The sequence below is a fragment of the Heteronotia binoei genome, chromosome 13 (genome assembly GCF_032191835.1).
Source record: "Heteronotia binoei isolate CCM8104 ecotype False Entrance Well chromosome 13, APGP_CSIRO_Hbin_v1, whole genome shotgun sequence".
Taxonomy (NCBI): Eukaryota; Metazoa; Chordata; class Lepidosauria; order Squamata; family Gekkonidae; genus Heteronotia; species Heteronotia binoei.
The window spans coordinates 1086872-1107433 of NC_083235.1; the positions used below are offsets into that span (position 1 = coordinate 1086872).

Consider the following 20562-nt stretch of genomic DNA (forward strand, 5'->3'; position numbering starts at 1 on the left):
TATCACCAGAGAGACCGCCTGAGAAGAGGCGTTACCTCTGAAACAAATGCCTGTCAATCATGGACTTCAAGACTATAGTACAGGCAAATAAAATAATAAAATAAAATAAAATAATGTGGTAGGAAACCTGCTGCCCTGTAAATCTGGGGCACAATTTAAACTGTTCACAGTCAGCGAATCAAATAATTGACTACGTGCTGCACACCCACTTTCAGGTCGAAGTGCTGTTCTTGTCACCTGTTGGCGCATGTCGAACAGGGTCGCCTTTCTTCACTAATGTTTTTGTCTCATCATGTTGTGTGGTTGTAGATCTAGAGTTGTGTCACTTGCTGAGCTCCACAGGGGACTCTTCATTCAGCACAGCCGTTCACAGTGCCAAATACTATCACAAATTAGCAATTTAATTAATTTTCCAAAATTAAACTAAGTACAGAATCCTAGAGTTGGAAGGGACCTCCAGGGTCATCTAGTCCAACCCCTGCACAATGCAGGAAACTCACAAACACCTCCCCTTAAGTACTACCAAGGAAGAACTCTCTTTAAATGTCCTCTGCTCCCCTTGAATTGAGGGGTGTTCTGCATGCCAACAGTTATCCCCTTTGGAAAAAAAAAATCATTTGTAGAGACGTATTTGTCATTTTCTGCCAGTGAGCATTTTTAAAATGTCCCCATGTCACAATAAAAGGAAAAAGTTTACTCTTCTATAACCTTACTGAAAATCTTATGTAACATCTGCCTTCAATTAGCCTTCTTGAGCAGAAGGGATGAGGAATCCTTTAGACCAGGGGTGGCCAAACTGTGGCTCAGGAGCCACCTGTGGCCCTTTCACACACATTGTGTGGCTCTCCAAGCCCCCACCGCCCTGTCGGCTGGCTTGGAGAAGACATCACTTTGCCAAGTCAGCCAGCAGCTTGAAGAATGCATTTAAAGTTGCTTTCTTTCCATCCCTTCTCCCTCCCATCTATTTGCCCTCCTTCCTGTTTTCTTTCCTTCCTTGCGGCTCTCAAACATCTGAAATTCATCTCTTGTGGCTCTTAAACATCTGATGTTCATGACTTGCAGCTCTCAAACATCTGATGTTTATTCTATGTGGCTCTTACATTAAGCAAGTTTGGCCAGCCCTGCTTGAGACTGAGTCAGCCCACCTTAGCCAGGACATCTCTTTCTGGATTGGCAGCTCCTAGGCAGAGGTGAGGCCCAGAACTGATTCTGGGAGAGACTTTTCTCTCTTCCCCAAACACATGAGATGCAGGAATTGAGGGACACAATTTGTAGTTTTCAACCTGCTTCCCCCACTCACTTCTGCCCTTTGTGTCTGTGTGTGTTTTGTCAAATGGAAAAGTGGTCAACTAACTGTGCAGAGTGGACTAAGATGTATCACCAGTTGTGTATTTTATTCTCAGCCTTCACGTTGTGTTTGTGTGAGAGAATAAACCTGCATGGCCATGATTGTGCTTTTTTAAAAAACAACAATCACAGAATACAATCCATCAGCTGAACACCTCTTGTGAAAGCGAGCGAGTCTGTATTCTCAGGTCTACTGCTAGAATTTACTGGAGAGGGGACAGCTGCTAGATTTGAGAGCTGAATCTACATTAAAGATGCTGCATGCAAACTGTAAAAATCAACTTGCTTGATCCTAAGGAAAAACAGCCCCGTGGTGCAGAGTGGTAAAGCTGCAGTGCTGCAGTCCAAGCTCTCTGCTCACAACCTGAGTTCGATCCCAGTGGAAGCTGGGTTTTCAGGTAGCCGGCTCAAGGTTGATTCAGCCTTCCATCCTTCCGAGGTCAGTCCAATGAGTCCCCAGCTTGCTGGGGGGGGAAGTGTGGATGGCTGGGGAAGGCAAGGGCAAACCACCCTGTAAAAAGGTCTGCTGTGAAAATGATGTGATGCACCATCATCCCAGAGTTGGAAACGACTGGTGCTTGCACAGGGGACCTTTCCTTTGCCTTTTTAAGGAAAAACCGCATGTTGCTGGGCTGGTCTCGGAAAAGAAAAGTCCTTTCTCCAGATTTGTGTGTGTGTGGAAAGTGCCGACTTCTTGCAACCCCGTTATCAAGGCAAGGGACAAACAGAGGTGGCCGGCCATCGCCTGCCTCTGACTGGGACCCTGGGCTGCCTGGGTGGTCTCCCATCTAAGCGCTGACCAGGGCTGACCCTGCTGACGAGATCAGGCTAGCCAGGGCCTCTGCAGTCCTACTGGGGTGAAACTGGCCACTGATTTCTCCATACCAAATCTCAAAGAGTGATACTGCCAGCGTGACACTGTTGGTGCCCCAGCTCAAGAGGCCTTCGCAAGGAGAGGCTGTGAACAGAGGCCCTGCCACAGCACACCTTTCCTGCTTCCTGGGGCCACGTGGAGAACCACAAGCAGGCAGCTCCAGGGGCAGGAACTCTTGGGGGCTGGCCACTCCTCCTGGCTGGCTGGACAGGGCGCCCCGGGAGAGACCTGGCAGGGGTTGGCTGACTCCTGCGGACAAGACAAAGGAGGGTGTTGACTCCACGGAAGAGTCTTTGCATTACTCTGGTGGCGTCTGTGCAGACGAGAGGCTCTTGCATTTAAAAGATCAACGGGACCCAGCCCTGCATACTTTGCAAGTTAGGCTCACCTTAGTGGACAGACCAGGCTCCTATATGGAGCCACTGCTTTTCCTCCATCTTGTTCACACTTGCTTGGGAAAAGACACCCAGGGAAGCATCCCCCACCCCCCCCCACCCCCCCAAAAAGGATGATGCATCTTTCCTCACTACGTGACCAGTCGGTGGAAACTGAGTTTCAGGAGGCCACTTACATTTCCGACAGTTACTCTCCTGTGAGCAAATCTTAACAGCTGGCTGAGCGGGTGAGGCTTGCAGGGGATCCCTCTACAGCAGGGACCCCCAGCCCCCGCTCCGTGGCCTGAGAGCTGTATAATTATCTCATTATATATTACAATGAAGTAATAATAATAATAGTAAGAAGACAATGACATTGGATTTATATCCTGTCCTCCACTCCGAATTTCAGTCTCAGAGCGGCTCACAATCTGCTTTGTCTTCTTCCCCCACAACGGACACCCTGTGAGGTGGGTGGGGCTGAGAGAGCTCTGACAGAAGCTGCCCTTTCAAAGATAACTCCTGCGAGAGCTATGGCTAACCCAAGGCCATTCGCACCAGCTGCGAGTGAAGGAGTGGGGAATCAAACTTGGTTCTCCCAGATAAGAGTCCTTACACTTAACCACTACACCAAACACTTAACCACTACTGGTGCATTCAGAGCTGACTAGAAGGATGGTAAGTGGGGCTGAGAGAGCTCTCCCAAAAGCTGCCCTTTCAGGACAACTTTATGAGAGCTCTGGCTGACCCAAGGCCATTCCAGCAGCTGCGAGTGCAGGAGTGGGGAATCAAACCTGCCTCTCCCACATAAGAGTCCGCACACTTAACCACTACCCTAAACTAACAGGAAATAAAGTGCACAATGGTATCATCCCGAAACCATCGCCACCCCACCCCCTTCCCGGTCTATGGGAAAATTGTATTCCACAAAACCAGACCCTGGTGCCAAAAGGGTTGGGGTCCGCTGCTCTCCAGTGCTGGAGGGCACCTCAGAGTGCCAAACAAACAATCCCAACATGATGCCCCCCAGGGGTTTCTTTATGCCACCTGCTTGCTTCTGGAGCCTGGAGATAAACTCCCACAGGCCCAGGAAACCCTCTAGCAGGCGACTCTCAGAGCACGAAGCTCGACACAGGCAGCAGGGCACAGATGCGCGGAGAAAGCTGATGGGGCAGGAGGAAGAGCATTTGTTAATAATACGGGGGGGGGGGGACCTACCCAAGGGGTCCCCAAAACTTTTTACGCCTGTGGGTGCAACCACAACATGGCTGCTGCAGAAGGCGGGGCTTACCACAAAGCGTCAGGGAGTCGGGTCACGAGCAGCAACTCTCGACCATTTCAGGCAGAAGCCCCACTTCATACTAAAGATCTTCATAGCAAAGATCCTGGTGCCAAAGCGAAACCTGCACAGCCCGTCAGAAGGCCCACCTGGCCCTGCCCTCTTTCGGAGAACACCTGGGGCAGTTCCTGCCTGATGCGGTTTTGCACGTTGCTTGGTCGGGGGAATCTCAAAGTCCAGCTGTCGCCAATGCCACCAACGGAGGACTGAGCGGCTAGGATAAGCACCCTTTCAGATCTCATGACGAAGCAACGTGCAAACTGCAGGGGTTTCCTTACTATTCATGAATTACCTACTTCCCTACCACACCATCAGCTTTCTTTACTCTTGTCTTGGTGACTGGGAGGCTCTCCTTCCTGGATTACGGCACAGGCGGGGACACGTGGCCTGTCCGCTTTCATGTTTCCAGACTTAGGAACTTCTCCCAGATGCACAGGCAGCATAAGAACATAAGAGAAGCCATGTTGGATCAGGCCAATGGCCCATCCAGCCCAACACTCTGTGTCACACAGTGGCCAAAAAACCCAAGGTGCCATCAAGAGGTCCATCAGTGGGGCCAGGACACTAGAAGCCCACCCACTGTGCCCCCCCCCCAAGCACTAAGAATACAGAGCATCACTTGCCCCAGACAAAAGAACATAAAAGAAGCCATGCTGGATCAGGCCAATGGCCCCATCCAGCCCAACACTCTGTGTCACAGAAGAACATAAGAGAAGCCCTGTTGGATCAGGCCAATGGCCCCTCCAGTCCAACACTCTGTGTCTCATAAGAACGTAAGAGAAGCCATGTTGGATCAGGCCAATGGCCCCTCCAGTCCAACACTCTGTGTCTCATAAGAACGTAAGAGAAGCCCTGTTTGGATCAGGCCAATGGCCCCTCCAGTCCAACACTCTGTGTCTCATAAGAACATAAGAGAAGCCATGTTGGATCAGGCCAATGGCCCCTCCAGTCCAACACTCTGTGTCTCATAAGAACATAAGAGAAGCCATGTTGGATCAGGCCAATGGCCCCTCCAGTCCAACACTCTGTGTCACACAGTGGCCAAAAAACCCAAGTGCCATCAAGAGGTACATCAGTGGGGCCAGGACTCTAGAAGCCCACCCACTGTGCCCCCCCCAAGCACAAGAGTACAAAGCATCACTGCCCCAGACATAAGAGAAGCCATGCTGGATCAGGCCAGTGGCACCTCCAGCCCAACACTCTGTGTCACATAAGAACATAAGAGGAGCCATGTTGGATCAGGCCAATGGCCCATCCAGCCCAACACTCTGTGTCACATAAGAACATAAGAGAAGCCGTGTTGGATCAGGCCAGTGGCCCATCCAGCCCAACACTCTGTGTCACATAAGAACATAAGAGAAGCCATGTTGGATCAGGCCAGTGGCCCCTCCAGCCCAACACTCTGTGTCACATAAGAACATAAGAGGAGCCATGTTGGATCAGGCCAATGGCCCATCCAGCCCAACACTCTGTGTCATATAAGAACATAAGAGAAGCCATGTTGGATCAGGCCAGTGGCCCCTCCAGCCCAACACTCTGTGTCACATAAGAACATAAGAGAAGCCATGTTGGATCAGGCCAGTGGCCCCTCCAGCCCAACACTCTGTGTCACATAAGAGGAGCCATGTTGGATCAGGCCAATGGCCCATCTAGCCCAACACTCTGTGTCACATAAGAACATTAGAGAAGCCATGTTGGATCAGGCCAGTGGCCATCCAGTCCAACACTCTGTGTCACATAAGAACATAAGAGAATCCATGTTGGATCAGGCCAGTGGCCCCTCCAGCCAACACTCTGTGTCACATAAGAACATAAGAGAAGCCATGTTGGATCAGGCCAGTGGCCCCTCCAGCCCAACACTCTGTGTCACATAAGAACATAAGAGGAGCCATGTTGGATCAGGCCAATGGCCCATCCAGTCCATCACTTTGTGTCACATAACAACATAAGAGGAGCCATGTTGGATCAGGCCAATGGCCCATCCAGTCCATCACTTTGTGTCACATAACAACATAAGAGGAGCCATGTTGGATCAGGCCAATGGCCCCTCCAGTCCAACACTCTGTGTCACATAACAACATAAGAGGAGCCATGTTGGATCAGGCCAATGGCCCATCCAGTCCATCACTTTGTGTCACACAGTGGCCAAAAAACCAGGTGCCATCAGGAGGTCCATCATTGGGGCCAGGACACTAGAAGCCCTCTCACTGTGCGCCCCCCCCCCCAAACACCAAGAATACAGAGCATCACTGCCCCAGACAGAGATAAGCTGTCTCTAATAGCCACTATGGCTATTATAGCCAGTGATAAGCTGTAGCTAAGAGCCACTGATGGACCTCTGCTCCATATGCTTATCCATTCCCCTCTTGAAGCTGGCTATGCTTGTAGCCGCTACCACCTCCTGTGGCAGTGAATTCCACATGTTAATCACCCTTTTGGGTGAAGAAGTACTTCCTTTTATCAGTTCTAACCTGACTGCTCAGCAATGTCATCGAATGTCTACGAGTTCTTGTATTGTGAAAAAGGGGAGAAAAGGACTTCTTTCTTCTCTATCCCATGCAGAATCTTGTAGACCTCTATCATGTTACCCCTAGGTCGACGTTTCTCCAAGCTAAAGCAATCTCTCTTTAGGAACTAAACTCAAACAGCCTTTACATCAAACCAGAGGTCTGTTCTAATCGGGATTTCCCACCACCGTGGGCAGGAGGCAACGCTGTAGTGTCCACCCATTGGGAAGTAACTGCCTGCCATGTAGGCGAACGCTTGGCTCAAAACCTGCCAAACACTATTATTCCAAAGATTTCAGGTTTTCAAGGCTGGTAACATCATTAGGGTTTGTAGAATCTTTCGGGCTCAAGTGCCGTGTTCTACTGGAGAAACTTTCTCCAGTAGAACACGGCACTTGAGCCCGAAAGATTCTACAAACCCTAAAACTTATTATTCCCCCTCCTAATGGCAGGCGTTATGTGGTGCTGAATACTACTTGTTTGGAAAACTCCAGAGGTGCTTGTACGTCCAACAGAATTGAGGACCCCAGTATTAGACACCTGCAACCACATTCCTTGATGCCATGTCCCCTGTGGGTTTTATCCAGTATTCTCTATGGCCAAATGCTCTAAGCAGAGGGCAGGGAGCTGCCCAGAGTCCCTGGCTGACCCCGAAAGCTTTGTCCAAAGTACCTTCCACCACTGCAGCCATCTGGTCACAGCCACTTTTGGAATCTGTTTACCTCTCTTAATCCAGCCACACAAATAAGCCCGCCCCAAATACTGCTGCCCGCTCCCAGTCTAATCCTGTCATGGAATGCAGCTGTTTACTCAGCTTCTTTGAAGTTGGGGGGGGGGGAGGGAAGGGGGGGTTACCTAGAGAAGCTGCCCCTGTGGTCCTTTATTACACAAAGAACAGAATGTGACTGTTCTAAATAAAGAGTTTTATTGGAAAAGCAGGGATGCACTGATCAGCTTGGATGGGTTGATACTGACGGCGCAAAAGGCCCCACCGCCCCTGGTTTGATGAGGGCACTCCCCGAGGACCCACTCCCAGCCAAAGCAAGAGCCCCCTGAAAGCTCACCCTGGATCCAGAGGCACCTTCACCACCAAGGGGGCAATCCTAAGCAAGTCTACTCTCAGTTCTACTCAGGTCTATTTAAATGGGGCTTACTCCCAGGAAAGTGCTCTTAGGATTGCACTGTAAATTTATTTATTTATTTATTTATTTATATTGGGATTTATACCCCGCCCTTCGCACCGAAGTGTCTGGGTATAAGTTTACACATGGAATTCACTGTCACAGGAGGTGGCAGCGGCTGCAAGCATGGACAGCTTCAAGAGGGGACTGGATCCACATCTGGAGCAGAGGCCCATCAGTGGCTACCAGCCACAGCATATTGTTGCTGTGTTTGGGGCAAGTGATGCTCTGAATTCGGGGTGCTGGGGGGCACAGTGGGAGGGCTTCTGGCTCCACTAGTGATCCTCCTGATGGCACCTGTTTTTTTGGCCACTGTGTGACACAGAGTGTTGGAATCACTGGGCCCACTGGCCTGATCCAAGATGGCTTCTCTTATGTCTGAGGCAGTGATGCTCTGTATTCTTGGTGCTTGGGGGGGCACAGTGGGAGGGCTTCTAGTGTCCTGGCCCCACTGATGGACCTCCTGATGACACCTGGGTTTTCTGACCACTGTGTGACACAGAGCATTGGACTGGCTGGTCACTGGCCTGATCCAACATGGCTTCTCTTCTGTTCTTATATTCTTAGGTGTTTGGGGGGGGGGGCACAGCGTGAGGGCTTCCAGTGTCCTGGCCCCACTGATGGACCTCCTGATGGCACTTGTTTTTTTTGACCACTGTGTGACACAGAGTGTTGGACTGGAGGGGCCACTGGCCTAACCCAACATGCCTTCTCTTATGTTCTTCTGTCTGCGGCAGTGATGCTCTGTATTCTTGGTTCTTGGGGGGGGGGGGGCACAGTGGGTGGGCTTCTAGTGTCCTGGCCCCACTGATGGACCTCTTGATGGCACTTGGGTTTTTTGGCCACTGTGTGACACAGAGTGTTGGGCTGGATGGGCCACTGGCCTGATCCAACATGGCTTCTCTTATGTTCTTCTGTGACACAGAGTGTTGGACTGGATGGGCCACTGGCCTGATCCAACATGGCTTCTCTTATGTTCTTCTGTGACACAGAGTGTTGGACTGGATGGGCCATTGGCCTGATCCAACATGGCTTCTCTTATGTTCTTCTGTGACACAGAGTGTTGGACTGGATGGGCCATTGGCCTGATCCAACATGGCTTCTCTTATGTTCTTCTGTGACACAGAGTGTTGGACTGGATGGGCCATTTGCCTGATCCAACATGGCTTCTCTTATGTTCTTCTGTGACACAGAGTGTTGGACTGGATGGGCCATTTGCCTGATCCAACATGGCTTCTCTTATGTTCTTATGTGACACAGAGTGTTGGACTGGATGGGCCATTGGCCTGATCCAACATGGCTTCTCTTATGTTCTTATGCTGCCTGTGCAGCTGGGAGAAGTTCCTAAGTCTGGAAACACGAAAGCAGACAGGCCACGGTGTCCCCCTGTGCCTGGAGAAGAATGTGAGAGGGGCCACTGGCCTGACCCAACATGGCTTCTCTTATGCTCTTATGTTTTTGGGGTGCCTGCACACAAAAACTTCTATCCAGAATTAAACTTTGTGGATCTTAAAGGTGCCCCTGGACGCAAGCTCTGCTCTAATGCTTCGGACCAACATGGCGACCCACCTGAAACAAACAGGGTTAAGCTGAAAAGGTCAAAGCCACCTGGGTATGAAAGTCCCAGATCTTTGACACTCTCAGTATGGAAGATGACAAACAGCAAAACACAAACACAGAAGCAAAGTTGTAACCACGGAAGCCCGCAGACACAAAAGAACCTCAAACTTTATTAGACCAAAAAAGAGCAGCGCAGCACCCAACAGAGAGCCGGCAGTCACAGAAGACACACAACGCCTGCCTTTTCTGGAGGGTATTTATTGATCCTCAAGCACACCAACAATGAACATGGAATGCAAGCTCCCCAAGATGGGGGACTGGACAAGGCAGCATTTGCCATCCGGGAAAGGACACAAGGGGTGGCAATCACTACCCAAGGAGAGCCCCAAAAGCCACCTGAGCCGGCAACGCGTGACACCATCTTTGACAGCCAGGCTCAGCATCAGAAACCCACAGTCAGGGAGTCAGACGCAGCTGCAGAGTCAGAGAGAGAAGCCGCTCATGGCCAGTCTCCAAAGCGGCAAAGTAAGTAAATCATTCTTGCACAGAGAGCTGGCTCATTCCATGCTTACAAGTCTGTCAAGAAGAGTCAAAACAAAATGCAAATATTTAGAAGGTATTTGACAACATGCTGTTATAACCACCCACCTGTGTTACACACCAGCATCTCCTCATCATTCGTAAGACAAAATCTCTCAGTGCTATGACAAGTTGGTGTTCCGGCACAAAGACCTTTATTGTATAGTGATGACAAACTATTCACACACACCCATAACCAGCAACAGACAAGACCTAGCAGAGTTATCAGTGACAAAAGTACTTTTAAATAAGTACTTTGATATAAAGCAGTTCTTTAATGAGAGGGCCAATTCTCTCTTCCCCCTGCCCCGCTCCCCCATTTAAAACCGTGACATCTAAAACAGAGAATGTGGGAAATTTCTGAGATAACGCAAGTGGACCCGTAATTTACTGTCAAGACAGGCCTTTCACAGTCTGAACTGCTAGGGAGGAGCCAGATCTGCTTGGGATGCTAAGCCAAAGAGTTCTGGTTCAAATTCATACAGGAGAACAGAAGGAACCCCCAGAGAGCATGCTGCCACCCCACCATGCTGCCACCCCACAACCCCCAATTCCCTGTAATGTCTAAGCACAGCACTGCACCTGAAGAAAAAGAAACTGGAATGGAAAAAGGCTAAAGAAATTATACTTGCGACGAGGAGGGGATTATCTCAGGTGCTGGTTTTGTTTATTATTCTTCTCTGAGTGTTGAATCATGTCAACAAGGGAGATGGCGCTTTGTGCGCTGTCGCTGCGAAGGAGTGGAAGCCCCAAATGGAACGTCCCACTGAGATGAATGCAGCGGTGCCCTGGCCCTCAGCAGGCCACAGCCTTGTCAATCCTGTACGGATGGTCTTTATTCCCTCCACGTCGGGGGAATCGGTGAGAAGTGACTGAATCCCTCGACAGAAATAAACAAGAACCACCATCTCCAAACCACACCAGCTGGATCCTCAATGCATTAATATCACAAAACCCCCACGTCCAAATTCAGAAACGCTGCTAACTCCTGGCACGTTCTTCTCCAGTCTCTGCTACTGATTGGCCGCCTCACAAGCATCTATCCAGTCACTGTAAACATCCACAGGTTCTGAGAGATCTGTAGGATCAAAGGTCAAGGACGGCAACAACAAACCATGTCCCCTGGGCTACCCCTTAGCTGTGCTGATCTGTAGCCCTGGGAAAGAGCCAGAGGCCACGAGCACCTTAAAGATTAGCCAAAGCTGTGGCATGCCGCTCACCCCCTGCAGCCACAAAGTCTGCTAGTCTTGAAGGTGCCACTGGACTCTGGCTCTTTTCTACTATTAAAATCTTGGTGTGGGATGAAAACAGGAGGCCGCTGCTGCTTCCTGCTGCCTTTCAGGCCTTTGCGTGTCCAGCCTTCTTTGGACCCCCTTTGCTCTACATGCATTGCGGAGACAACAGGAAGCAAACCCCAGAACTAGGAAGAATGACCACAACCTGGCCCAGAACTAGCCTGTCCCTCCCAGCACCTGGACTCTTTCCAGCCCCACAAGAAGTCCCCCTCCCCCTCGCCTTCCCATTTATTCTTCTTTTTTTTGGACCACTGTCATCTTTTGACTTTTCTCCAACGATGAGACTATCGCCCCTTTCTATTATTTCCCCTTCACCTGTGCATTCTTCCCAGTGCAAACCCGCCCCTCACACCTTTCTCGCCCAGTGCCTGGTGCATATGCAGAGGTCTCTTCTGAAACCTAGAAATTCTCACACATATATCCTGTGTCTCGTTTTTGCCATAGAACAGTGTATAGACTTCTCTCACAGAGATGTTTTCAGACACTGTCAGAGAGCAGGGGCCGGGGGGGGGGGGGGGGCGGAGGGAAGGGGGGTGCAGAAATTCCTCTTCCTTTTGTGTATCCAGCGCTGTCACCCATGATGAGGTCATAACACAGACAGGGCTGTAAAAAAAGAGTGATAGGGAAGTAAGACCCCTTCTCCTAATACACCCAAGCACACTTAAAGGCCTGTGTCCCTCTCCTACACAAAACAGCGCTCCTACCTCAACAAGCAAGACATCAGAGAAATATCACTGCAGCTCCCTTCTCTAGGAGAGTCACCCAAACAATGAATAATTTAAAAATGCTACCAAACCTTAGGCTTCTTTATTGACGAGGGTTAAGCAGAGAAGCTAACCAGAGAAGCCAGCACCGGGAAGTTAAGCAAGAAAGAAAAAAGCTAAAAAGAATAATGTTCTGCAGGAGATCAACACGGGCTGCAGTTCCAGTTTTTGCTGCTGGCTGGGACAAGAAATGCAAATAGTGAGGGGCCTGCAGAGAAATCTCTCCCTTCATGCTGCCACGAACATATTTGGAGGTCCTGGCACTTGTTTCCTTCTTTCCTACAACCAGGGGAGGGCAGGGTAGGGCAGTCAGCAACTAGATGAAAGGATACATGTGATTGGGGTCTGAAATTCCTCCAGGCAGACTGTACAAGATATCACCCCAGTGTTCCGAGCTCGGTCCCTGAAAGAGAAGACACCACATGAATGCTGCAGAAGGCTTTCAGTCCCACTTTTCTTAGAGGCAAGGAAGTTTCAGAAGGCAACATGTTGGTCTGCAGTAGAAGCGCTGGATTCAAGCCCAGACACGCCTTAGAGACCATCAGATCCCCTTCATCAGACCCCAAGATACTTTGCCCGACATCTGATGAAGGAAGGGAGCTTCCACCCCCAAAGTCTCCTTGACACATACGCCCTCTGGGTGCCTAATCTCCCTGGCTTCCCTTACCACAAAGTGAACACTTCTGCTGGCTGAGGCAGCAGCCAAGGAAGCTTCCTCCGGGACTCACCCCCGCCCACCCCAAGACTGCTCTCCTTTACCCAAGAACAGGGAGGAGGCAGCAGGACAGTCCACAGACACACCAGAAATAAACGCTGAAGCTCTTCATGGGCTGCTCTCCACCACCACTAGGGTTGCCAACTCTGGGTTGGGAAACAACTGGAAATTTTGGGGGTGGGGAGGGGAGGGGCCTCGGCAGGGTAGAAGGTCACAGAGCCCACCCTCCCAAGCAGCCATTCCCCCCCCAGGGCAGCTGATTCTTGGCTACCTGGAAGAAGAATTGCAGATTTATACCCCGCTCGTCTCTCTGAATCAGGGTCTCAGTGGCCTACAATCTCCTTTATCTCCTTCCCCCACAACAAACACCCTGTGAGGTGGGTGGGGCTGAGAGCTCTCTGACAGAAGCTGCCCTTTCAAGGACTGCTCTGCAAGAGCTACGACTGACCCAAGGCCATCTCAGCAGCTGCAAGTGGGGAATCAAACCCGGTTCTCCCAGATAAGAGTCCGCACGCTTCACCACCACACCAAACTGGAGATCCATGGTGACAGTGGGCCCCACCTGCAGCCCGTCAGCACCATCCGCCACAGCGGCAGCTGCCAGAAACTTCACTGCTGTCATAACATGCAGCAGCCCTTCGACATCTGCACGGATGTTTAATTTCCTTTTTTTAAATTGAAGGCACTGACACTCATTTTAGCACACCCCAAGAGCTCTGCATGGTATACTGTGGTCAGCTGTTCCCTCATCCATTTCAGCAGAATTTCTCTCTCTTCTACACTGAGGCATAAGAACATAAGAGAAGCCATGTTGGGTCAGGCCAGTGGCCCATCCAGTCCAACACTCTGTGTCACATAAGAACATAAGAGAAGCCCTGTTGGATCAGGCCAGTGGCCCCTCCACTCCAACACTCTGTGTCACATAAGAACATAAGAGAAGCCCTGTTGGATCAGGCTAATGGCCCCTCCAGTCCAACACTCTGTGTCACACAATGGCCAAAAAAAATTATTTATATATATATATATACACACACACACACTGTGGCTAATAGTACTGATGGACCTCTGCTCCATATTTTTATCTAACCCCCTCTTGAAGCTGGCTATGCTTGTAGCTGCTACCTCTTCCTGTGGCAGTGAATTCCACATGTTAATCCCCCTTTGGGTGAAGAAGTACTTCCTTTTATCCATTCTAACCCAACTGCTCAGCAATTTCATTGAATGCCCACGAGTTCTTGTATTGTGAGAAAGGGAGAAAAGTACTTCTTTCTCTACCTTCTCCATTCCATGCATAATCTTGTAAACCTCTATCATGTCACCCCGCAGTCGACATTTCTCCAAGCTACTCAACTTCCTTGTGATTCTCGTAACATCACTTGCATTACTGGTTAGTTGCATATCACATTAGTGATTGCTATATCTCTTCACATGGGGCTGTGGCTCAGTGGCAGAGCCTCTGCTTGGCATGCAGAAGGTACCAGGTTCAATCCCTGGCATCTCCAGTTCAAAAGACCAGGCAGGAGGTGATGGGAAAGACCTTGAGCTGAGACCCTGGCTCAGTGGCAGAGCCTCTGCTTGGCATGCAGAAGGTCCCAGGTTCAATCCCCAGCATCTCCAGTTAGAAGGACCAGGCGGGGGGGATGGGAAAGACCTTGACTTTAGACCCTGGCTCAGTGGCAGAGCCCCTGCTTGGCATGCAGAAGGTCCCAGGTTCAACCCTCAGCATATCCAGTTAAAAGGATCAGGCAGGAGGTAATGGGAAAGACCTTGAGCTGAGACCCTGGCTCAGTGGCGGAGCCTCTGCTTGGCATGCAGAAGGTCCCAGGTTCAATCCCCGGCATCTCCAGTTAGATGGTCCAGGCAGGGGGGGATGGGAAAGACCTTGACCTGAGACCCTGGCTCAGTGGCAGAGCCTCTGCTTGGCATGCAGAAGGTCCCAGGTTCAACCCTCGGCATATCCAGTTAAAAGGATCAGGCAGGAGGTGATGGGAAAGACCTTGAACTGAGACCCTGGCTCAGTGGCAGAGCCTCTGCTTGGCATGCAGAAGGTCCCAGGTTCAATCCCCAGCATCTCCAGTTAGAAGGACCAGGCAGGGGGGGATGGGAAAGACCTCAGCCCAAGACCCTGGAAAGCTGCTGCCAGTCTGAGTAGACTGAGTATTCCCAAATACCTTCCCCCTCCCTACACACACACACATCTCCAGTGACCCCTGCTCCATGCCCAGAAGATGGCAAAACCTCCAGGATCTCTGGCCAAACTGGCCTGGAGAAAAATTGCTTCCTGACCCCAAAGTGGCAATCAGCATTTCCCAGGGTGTGTAAGAAGGAGCCACAAGAACTAAGAACTGATGCAGCCTTTCCGGCCCTCCTTCTCATGATCTACCTAAAATTCTTGACTAAAATTCACGCTAATTAACATCCTAGTCGCTAATATAACAAAGCAACCAGACCACTGAACCAGCTGTACTACTAGATCCACTAGGAGGTGAAATTCTTGAGGGATGAGTTTTCAAATGATGTACAAGCATTCCTCAAATGTAGGCATACAGGTATACATTTTATTTATTCATTTATTAAAAGCGACAGTATAACACAAAGTATAACTTTCAGCTCCATCTTACGCATAGTCAGGAGCAATTCCACACGGGGTTATACTGCTGGCATCAATAACAGTGTTCTTCATACAAAAAAACAAATATTACCATATTCAGTTACATCCATTAAACCAGGATGCATTTAATTGGCTTCCACACTCCTCCTCAACAGCCAGTTATGCAAGTCGGGCCTGTCAGCCTGATCCACATCCACAGAGAAGGCAGTCTAACCACATTGGCACATCTCCTCTGGGAGGCACCCGCAGAGGTCCCCTTTAAGTCTCAAGTCACATTACAAGAGGCATCTGAAGCCGGAGAGCAGCATTTCAACAGAACAGATTGGCCAGACACGCCACTTTGGAGGATGGGGCAAAAAAAAGGAGCCTTCCCCCTTGCATATTTTGTCTATTTCCTTAGGACATCTGGAGGAATTGCTGCAATAAACACAGCTCTCTATTACACCTGCAGTCCTTGACATACAGGATGCCGTAGAGTTGATTAGTGCAAAGGCTGCACAGTCCCTCAAACAAATCTCACGCTGACAGTCAGAAAAAGAACTCCCCCCCCCCCAGCATTTCCACCTGTCCAAACCTTTCCTTCAGAGGGCTGCAGCCCCCTCCCTCACACCACATCCTGCTAAAATGATTTATTTTAGCAAGACTGAAAACAGAACGTCAAGAATAGGCCCACTTACATTTTAACATCACAGGATTTCTCGTGGTTACAGAAGGGGCAGGTGAACTGAGTTTCCAGGGTGCCAGTCATCTTCTTCTTGGGCGGAGGCTTCCGTTTTGACTTCCGGCGCCCCATCTTTGCCTGCCAGGCACAGAAGAGCAAGGAAGAGTAAATGGAAAGCACCAGGATATCCCAGGAACTTTGCCGAAAGCCCTTCTATCAGAGCTCTTTTATTAAAGCAGAAACGCAGTTCCGGGTGGCTTGGTGTCAGGAGGTGTGGCCTAATACACAAATGAGTTCCTGCTGGGCTTTTCCCACAAAAAACCTGAGAAACAACTGTGATGTCAGGAGGTGTGGCCTAATATGCAGATGAACTACTGCATGGCAGAAATGTCAGAGAGGCCTTGAGAGATTGTGGCTGTGTTGACGATAAGAGATACCTAACTTATACCCAGAATTAACCTTTGTTGGTCTTAATGGTGCCACTGGACTCAAACTATTGTTCTACTAGGTAAGTTAGCAGAAGTTCTCAAAAAGCCATGCAGGGATCAGCCTACCACTCCCATCTGGGGCCATCCATTTCTGGATGGGGGGGCACCACCTCCACACCTCAAGGGGCTTCCCCACACAAGAAAGTGAAGGGAGGAAAACCAAAACAGCTTTAAAGTCACTGCTCTGTTAAAAAAAAAAATCTTCAAAGCCAATGTACAAATGAATCAGACGTTCTGAACAAATTACACACTACTGAAGATAGGTGCTTGCTCACAAAATCTTATTCCCAGAATTAAACTCTGTTGGTATTAAAGATGCCAGACCGGACTCCAACTTTGTTCTACAAACTATATGGCACCTTTAGACAGAGACCTGGATTTCCTTACTCACTTACAACCTCTAATACCTCTACAGAAATTTTGACCAGCTGTTCTTGACACATTTTACCACTTTATAACCTCATACCAGCACCTGTAAATTTTCATTTAAACTTATTATTTTGCTTATCGGTTCACACCTCCAGCCTCTCTCATCATCCATGGTTTGGAATGGCTAACTGGGCTCCCATTTCCAAACCTTTTGACGTTTTATGACTTAGATTCACACCCAACCGCCTTTCTTTCCCCAAACATAAGAATCAAGATGCCTGTCTGAACAATCCCTCCCTTGGAATCTTCCCCTAAAAAGGGCTCTGTGGAGTTGACGACCCACACATCTGCAGAAAATTGGGAAAGCTGCTACTGAAATAAACGGTCTCTTAAAGCTGCCACTTGGGGTTGCCAAGTTCAGAACAGGAGATTCCTGGAGACTTTGGGGGTGGAGGGGTTTGGGGAGTGGGGTGCACACTGCCACAGAGCCCCCCCCCTTCCCAAGCAGCCATTTCCCTGCATTCTGGAGATGAGCTGTCATTCCTGGAGAGCTCCAGGCCCCACCGGGAGGCTGGCGTGGCCAGGGTGGCGCCTGGAGAGATGAGGGACCCCAGGAGGGGCGGGATGCCACAGAGGCCGCCCTCCCGCCAGAGACCACCACCCCTTTCCGCAGGGAACCTGAGCTCTGCAGTCCAAACCAGGTAGGGCTGCCAAGTCCAATTCAATAAATATCTGGGGACTTTGGGGGTGGAGCCAGGAGACATTGGGGTGGAGCCAGGAGCAAGGCTAGGACAAATATCACTGAACTCCAAAGGGAGTTCTGGCCAGGACATTTAAAGGGACCGCACACCTTTTCGATGCCTTCCCTCCAGTGGCAATAATGAAAAATAGGGGCACCTTCTTTTGGGGCTCATAGAATTGGACCCCCTGGTCCAATCTTTTTGAAACTTGGGGGGTATTTTGGGGAGAGGCACTGGATGCTATGCTGTAAAAATGGTGCCTCAACCTCAAAAAACAGCCCCCCCAGAGCCCCAGCTGCATGCACATCAATTCTCCATGGGATTCAGTCTCCGTAGGGGACAATGGCGTGCCCAGCAGACATGCCCCCTCCCTGCTTTCTGACGACCCTGAAGCGGGGGGAGGGCCTCCCCCGCTCCCACCTGGGGATTGGCAACCCTAACTACCCAGGGCTGATTCCGGGAGGTCTCCAGGCCCCGCCGGGAGGCTGGCAACCCTCCCCGCCACGGGGCTTCCGTTCCACGCCTCCCGCCTCAGTCCCCCGCCCACCGGCTCAGCGAGGCAGGACGGAGCCCCTCTCGGGCCGCAGCAGGAGGCGTCTCCCGCGGGCGGAGCGGGGACAAGGGAGAAGCCGCCACGACCTACCCGGGCCTCGTTGCCAACGGAGACCGGCACTTCCGGCACAGCGCTCCGAAAGGACCCGCGGAGGCCCCGCCTCTTCCGGCAGGGGGCGCGTGGCGGCGGGAGGGGTTTTCGTGAAGAACCCGGAAAAGGATGCGCCGGAGGCTCTGATTGGTCGGTTTCTTCCCCTGAGCGGGCTGTGGAAGGCCGTGAAGAGAAAGGACCCGGATGTGCTCCTCGGGGCTTCCGGTCCGAGCGGAGGAAGAAGAGGAGGAAGAGGCGGGCCCAGAGTGCGTCTGCCGGACGGACTCCTGCCTGTCGCGTGGCGCCCGCAGCCGCAGCCTTTGGGCCGAGTAGGGTTGCCGGGTCCGGCTCAGGAATATCTGAGGACTTTGGGGGTGGAGCCAGGAGACTTCAGGGGTGGAGCCAGGGGGCATTGGGGGTGGAGCCAGGAGACTTCAGGGGTGGAGCCAGGGGGCATTGGGGGTGGAGCCAGGAGCAAGGTTGTGAGAAGCATAATTAAACTCCAAAGCGAGGTCTGGCCATCCCATTTAAAGGGACAGCACACCTTTTAAATGTCTTCCCTCCATTGGAAATAATGGAGCCTATGGGTTCCTTTTTGGGGGCGCATAAAATTGGACCCCCTGGGGCAACCCTTTTGAAAGGACTGAGGAGAGGCATTGGATGCTATGCTGAAATCTTGGTGCCTCTCTCAAAATGCAGCCCCTCTGTAGCCCCAGGTACCCATGGATCAATTCTCCATTATACCCTATGGGAATCTGTCTCCATAGGGAATAATGGAGTTCTCAGCAGACATTTCCCTCCCCTCCCCTCCCCCTGCTTTCTGACGACCCTGAAGCAGGGGGAGGGCCTCCAAACCGGGGGATCCCCTGCGACCACCTGGGGATTGTAACAAAAGGGGGGGAAATAGGGTCGCCAATCCCCAGGTGGGGGCAGGGGATCCCCCGGTTTGGAGGCCCTCCCCCCGCTTTAGGGTCGTCAGAAAGTGGGGGCAGGGGAGAGAAATGTCTGCTGGGAACTCTATTATTCCATATGGAGATTTATTCCCATAAAAAATCATGGAGAATTGAACCACGGGGATCTGGGGGGGGGGTGTTTTTTGAGGTAGAGGCAGCAGATTTTCAGCACAGCATCTAGTGCCTCTCCCCAAAATATCCCCCAAGTTTCAAAACGATTGGACCAGGGGGTCCAATTCTATGAGCCCCAAAAGAAGGTGCCCCTATCCTTCATTATTTCCTATGGAAGGAAGACATTTAAAAGTTGTGCCGTCCCTTTAAATGTGATGACCAGAACTCCCTTTGGAGTTCAATTATGCTTGTCACAGCCTTGATCTTGGCTCCACCCCTAATGTCTCCTGGCTCCACCCCCAAAGTCTCCTGGCTCCACCCCCAAAGTCCCCAGATATTTCTTAAATTGGACTTGGCAACCCTAGGGGGAAACTATAAAAGTAACAACTGTTGATGCAAGTCTTGGCTTGCTACTCTATATTTTGAAACAAACAAGTTATTATCAGTATTATTGACAGAAAAGCACTGCACACTAGACGGCAGATTTGAACAGCGTTGGCAAAATTACAATAGAAGGTTGATGTTGCAGTAACAGCAGCAGCATTCAGCCTAGGTCACTCTCCATTTCATTTGCCTTCTTCAGGCTGCAGTACACTAGGTAAAGCCTTGAATTCAGTAATGGAATGCCTGGTATTTCCTTCCAATTTATATTTAGACCCTCTCCAACTTTTACAGTTGTTGTATAGACAGTTGCAATCGGAGCCTCAGAGATCAACAGTCTTCCATTAGGGGTTACCCTTTGTCAGATTCAAAATGTCTCTGGGGATTGGCAACCCTGGGGCTGAGGGGAAGGCAAGGGTGCTGCTGGAAAGGCCACCCAGGACCAGTGTTCCCTCTAAGCTGAGTTAGTGTAAGCCGGATCTCACTTTTTTAGCCCCTGGCTCACACATTTTTGTTTTAGCTCAGGAAAACTGTCCCCACAGCACACTAATTTATGCCGTAACTCACAACTTTAAAGCCAGAAGCTCACAAAGTAGAATTTTTGCTCACAAGACCCCACAGCTTAGAGGGAGTGTTGCCCAGGGACCCTTTTGCGTTGTTGGAAAGGAGACTGGCGCCCTCCTCAGCCATAAACAGATTCTTAACCTTCCCCCAGCCTGAAGACCTGAAGGTGGATATGTGGGAGGAGGGTGCAATGGCCCCCCACCCAACATTGCCATTTTCTGCAGAGAAATGATCTCTGTCATCTGGTGATCAGTTATAAATCTGGGAGATCTCCAGGCCCCACCTGGAGGTTGGTAAGCCTATTTGAGTTGGAGTTTGTGGCGTTGGGAAGGAGAGTGACCTAAGCAGGGTGTGATGCCATAGGCTCTCTTCTAAAGCAGACATTTACTCCAGAAAAAGTGGCTCCTGGTTTTTAGCCCCTGTGTGACACCGAGTGTTGGACTGGAGGGGCCATCGGCCTGATCCAACATGGCTTCTCTGATGTTCTTATGTCTGGGACAGTGATG

At 50.6% G+C, this 20562-nt stretch overlaps 2 protein-coding genes across 3 annotated transcripts in view; one reads left to right on the forward strand and one right to left on the reverse strand.

The window, feature by feature from the left end:
- The window catches only part of CNN1 (calponin 1), a 37194-nt gene extending 36790 nt beyond the window's left edge, over window positions 1-404 (forward strand). Inside the window, exon 6 of the mRNA XM_060253230.1 lies at window positions 310-404. Coding sequence (XP_060109213.1) covers window positions 310-404 — 95 coding nt within the window. The remainder of the gene's footprint in view (window positions 1-309) is intronic.
- A 9020-nt stretch (window positions 405-9424) lies between these two features.
- ELOF1 (elongation factor 1) overlaps window positions 9425-20562 on the reverse strand; it is a 334935-nt gene continuing 323797 nt past the window's right edge. Inside the window, exons 1-4 of one of the 2 annotated variants that reach the window (XM_060252536.1) lie at window positions 18048-18372; window positions 15824-15945; window positions 12153-12223; window positions 9425-10839 (exon numbers count right to left, since the gene is read on the reverse strand). In XM_060252536.1, coding sequence (XP_060108519.1) covers window positions 10775-10839; window positions 12153-12223; window positions 15824-15939 — 252 coding nt within the window. In that variant the 5' untranslated portion in view covers window positions 15940-15945; window positions 18048-18372 and the 3' untranslated portion in view covers window positions 9425-10774. Of the gene's footprint in view, window positions 10840-12152; window positions 12224-15823; window positions 15946-18047; window positions 18373-20562 lie in introns of those variants that run through there. The other variant, XM_060252537.1, reaches the window with a different exon arrangement.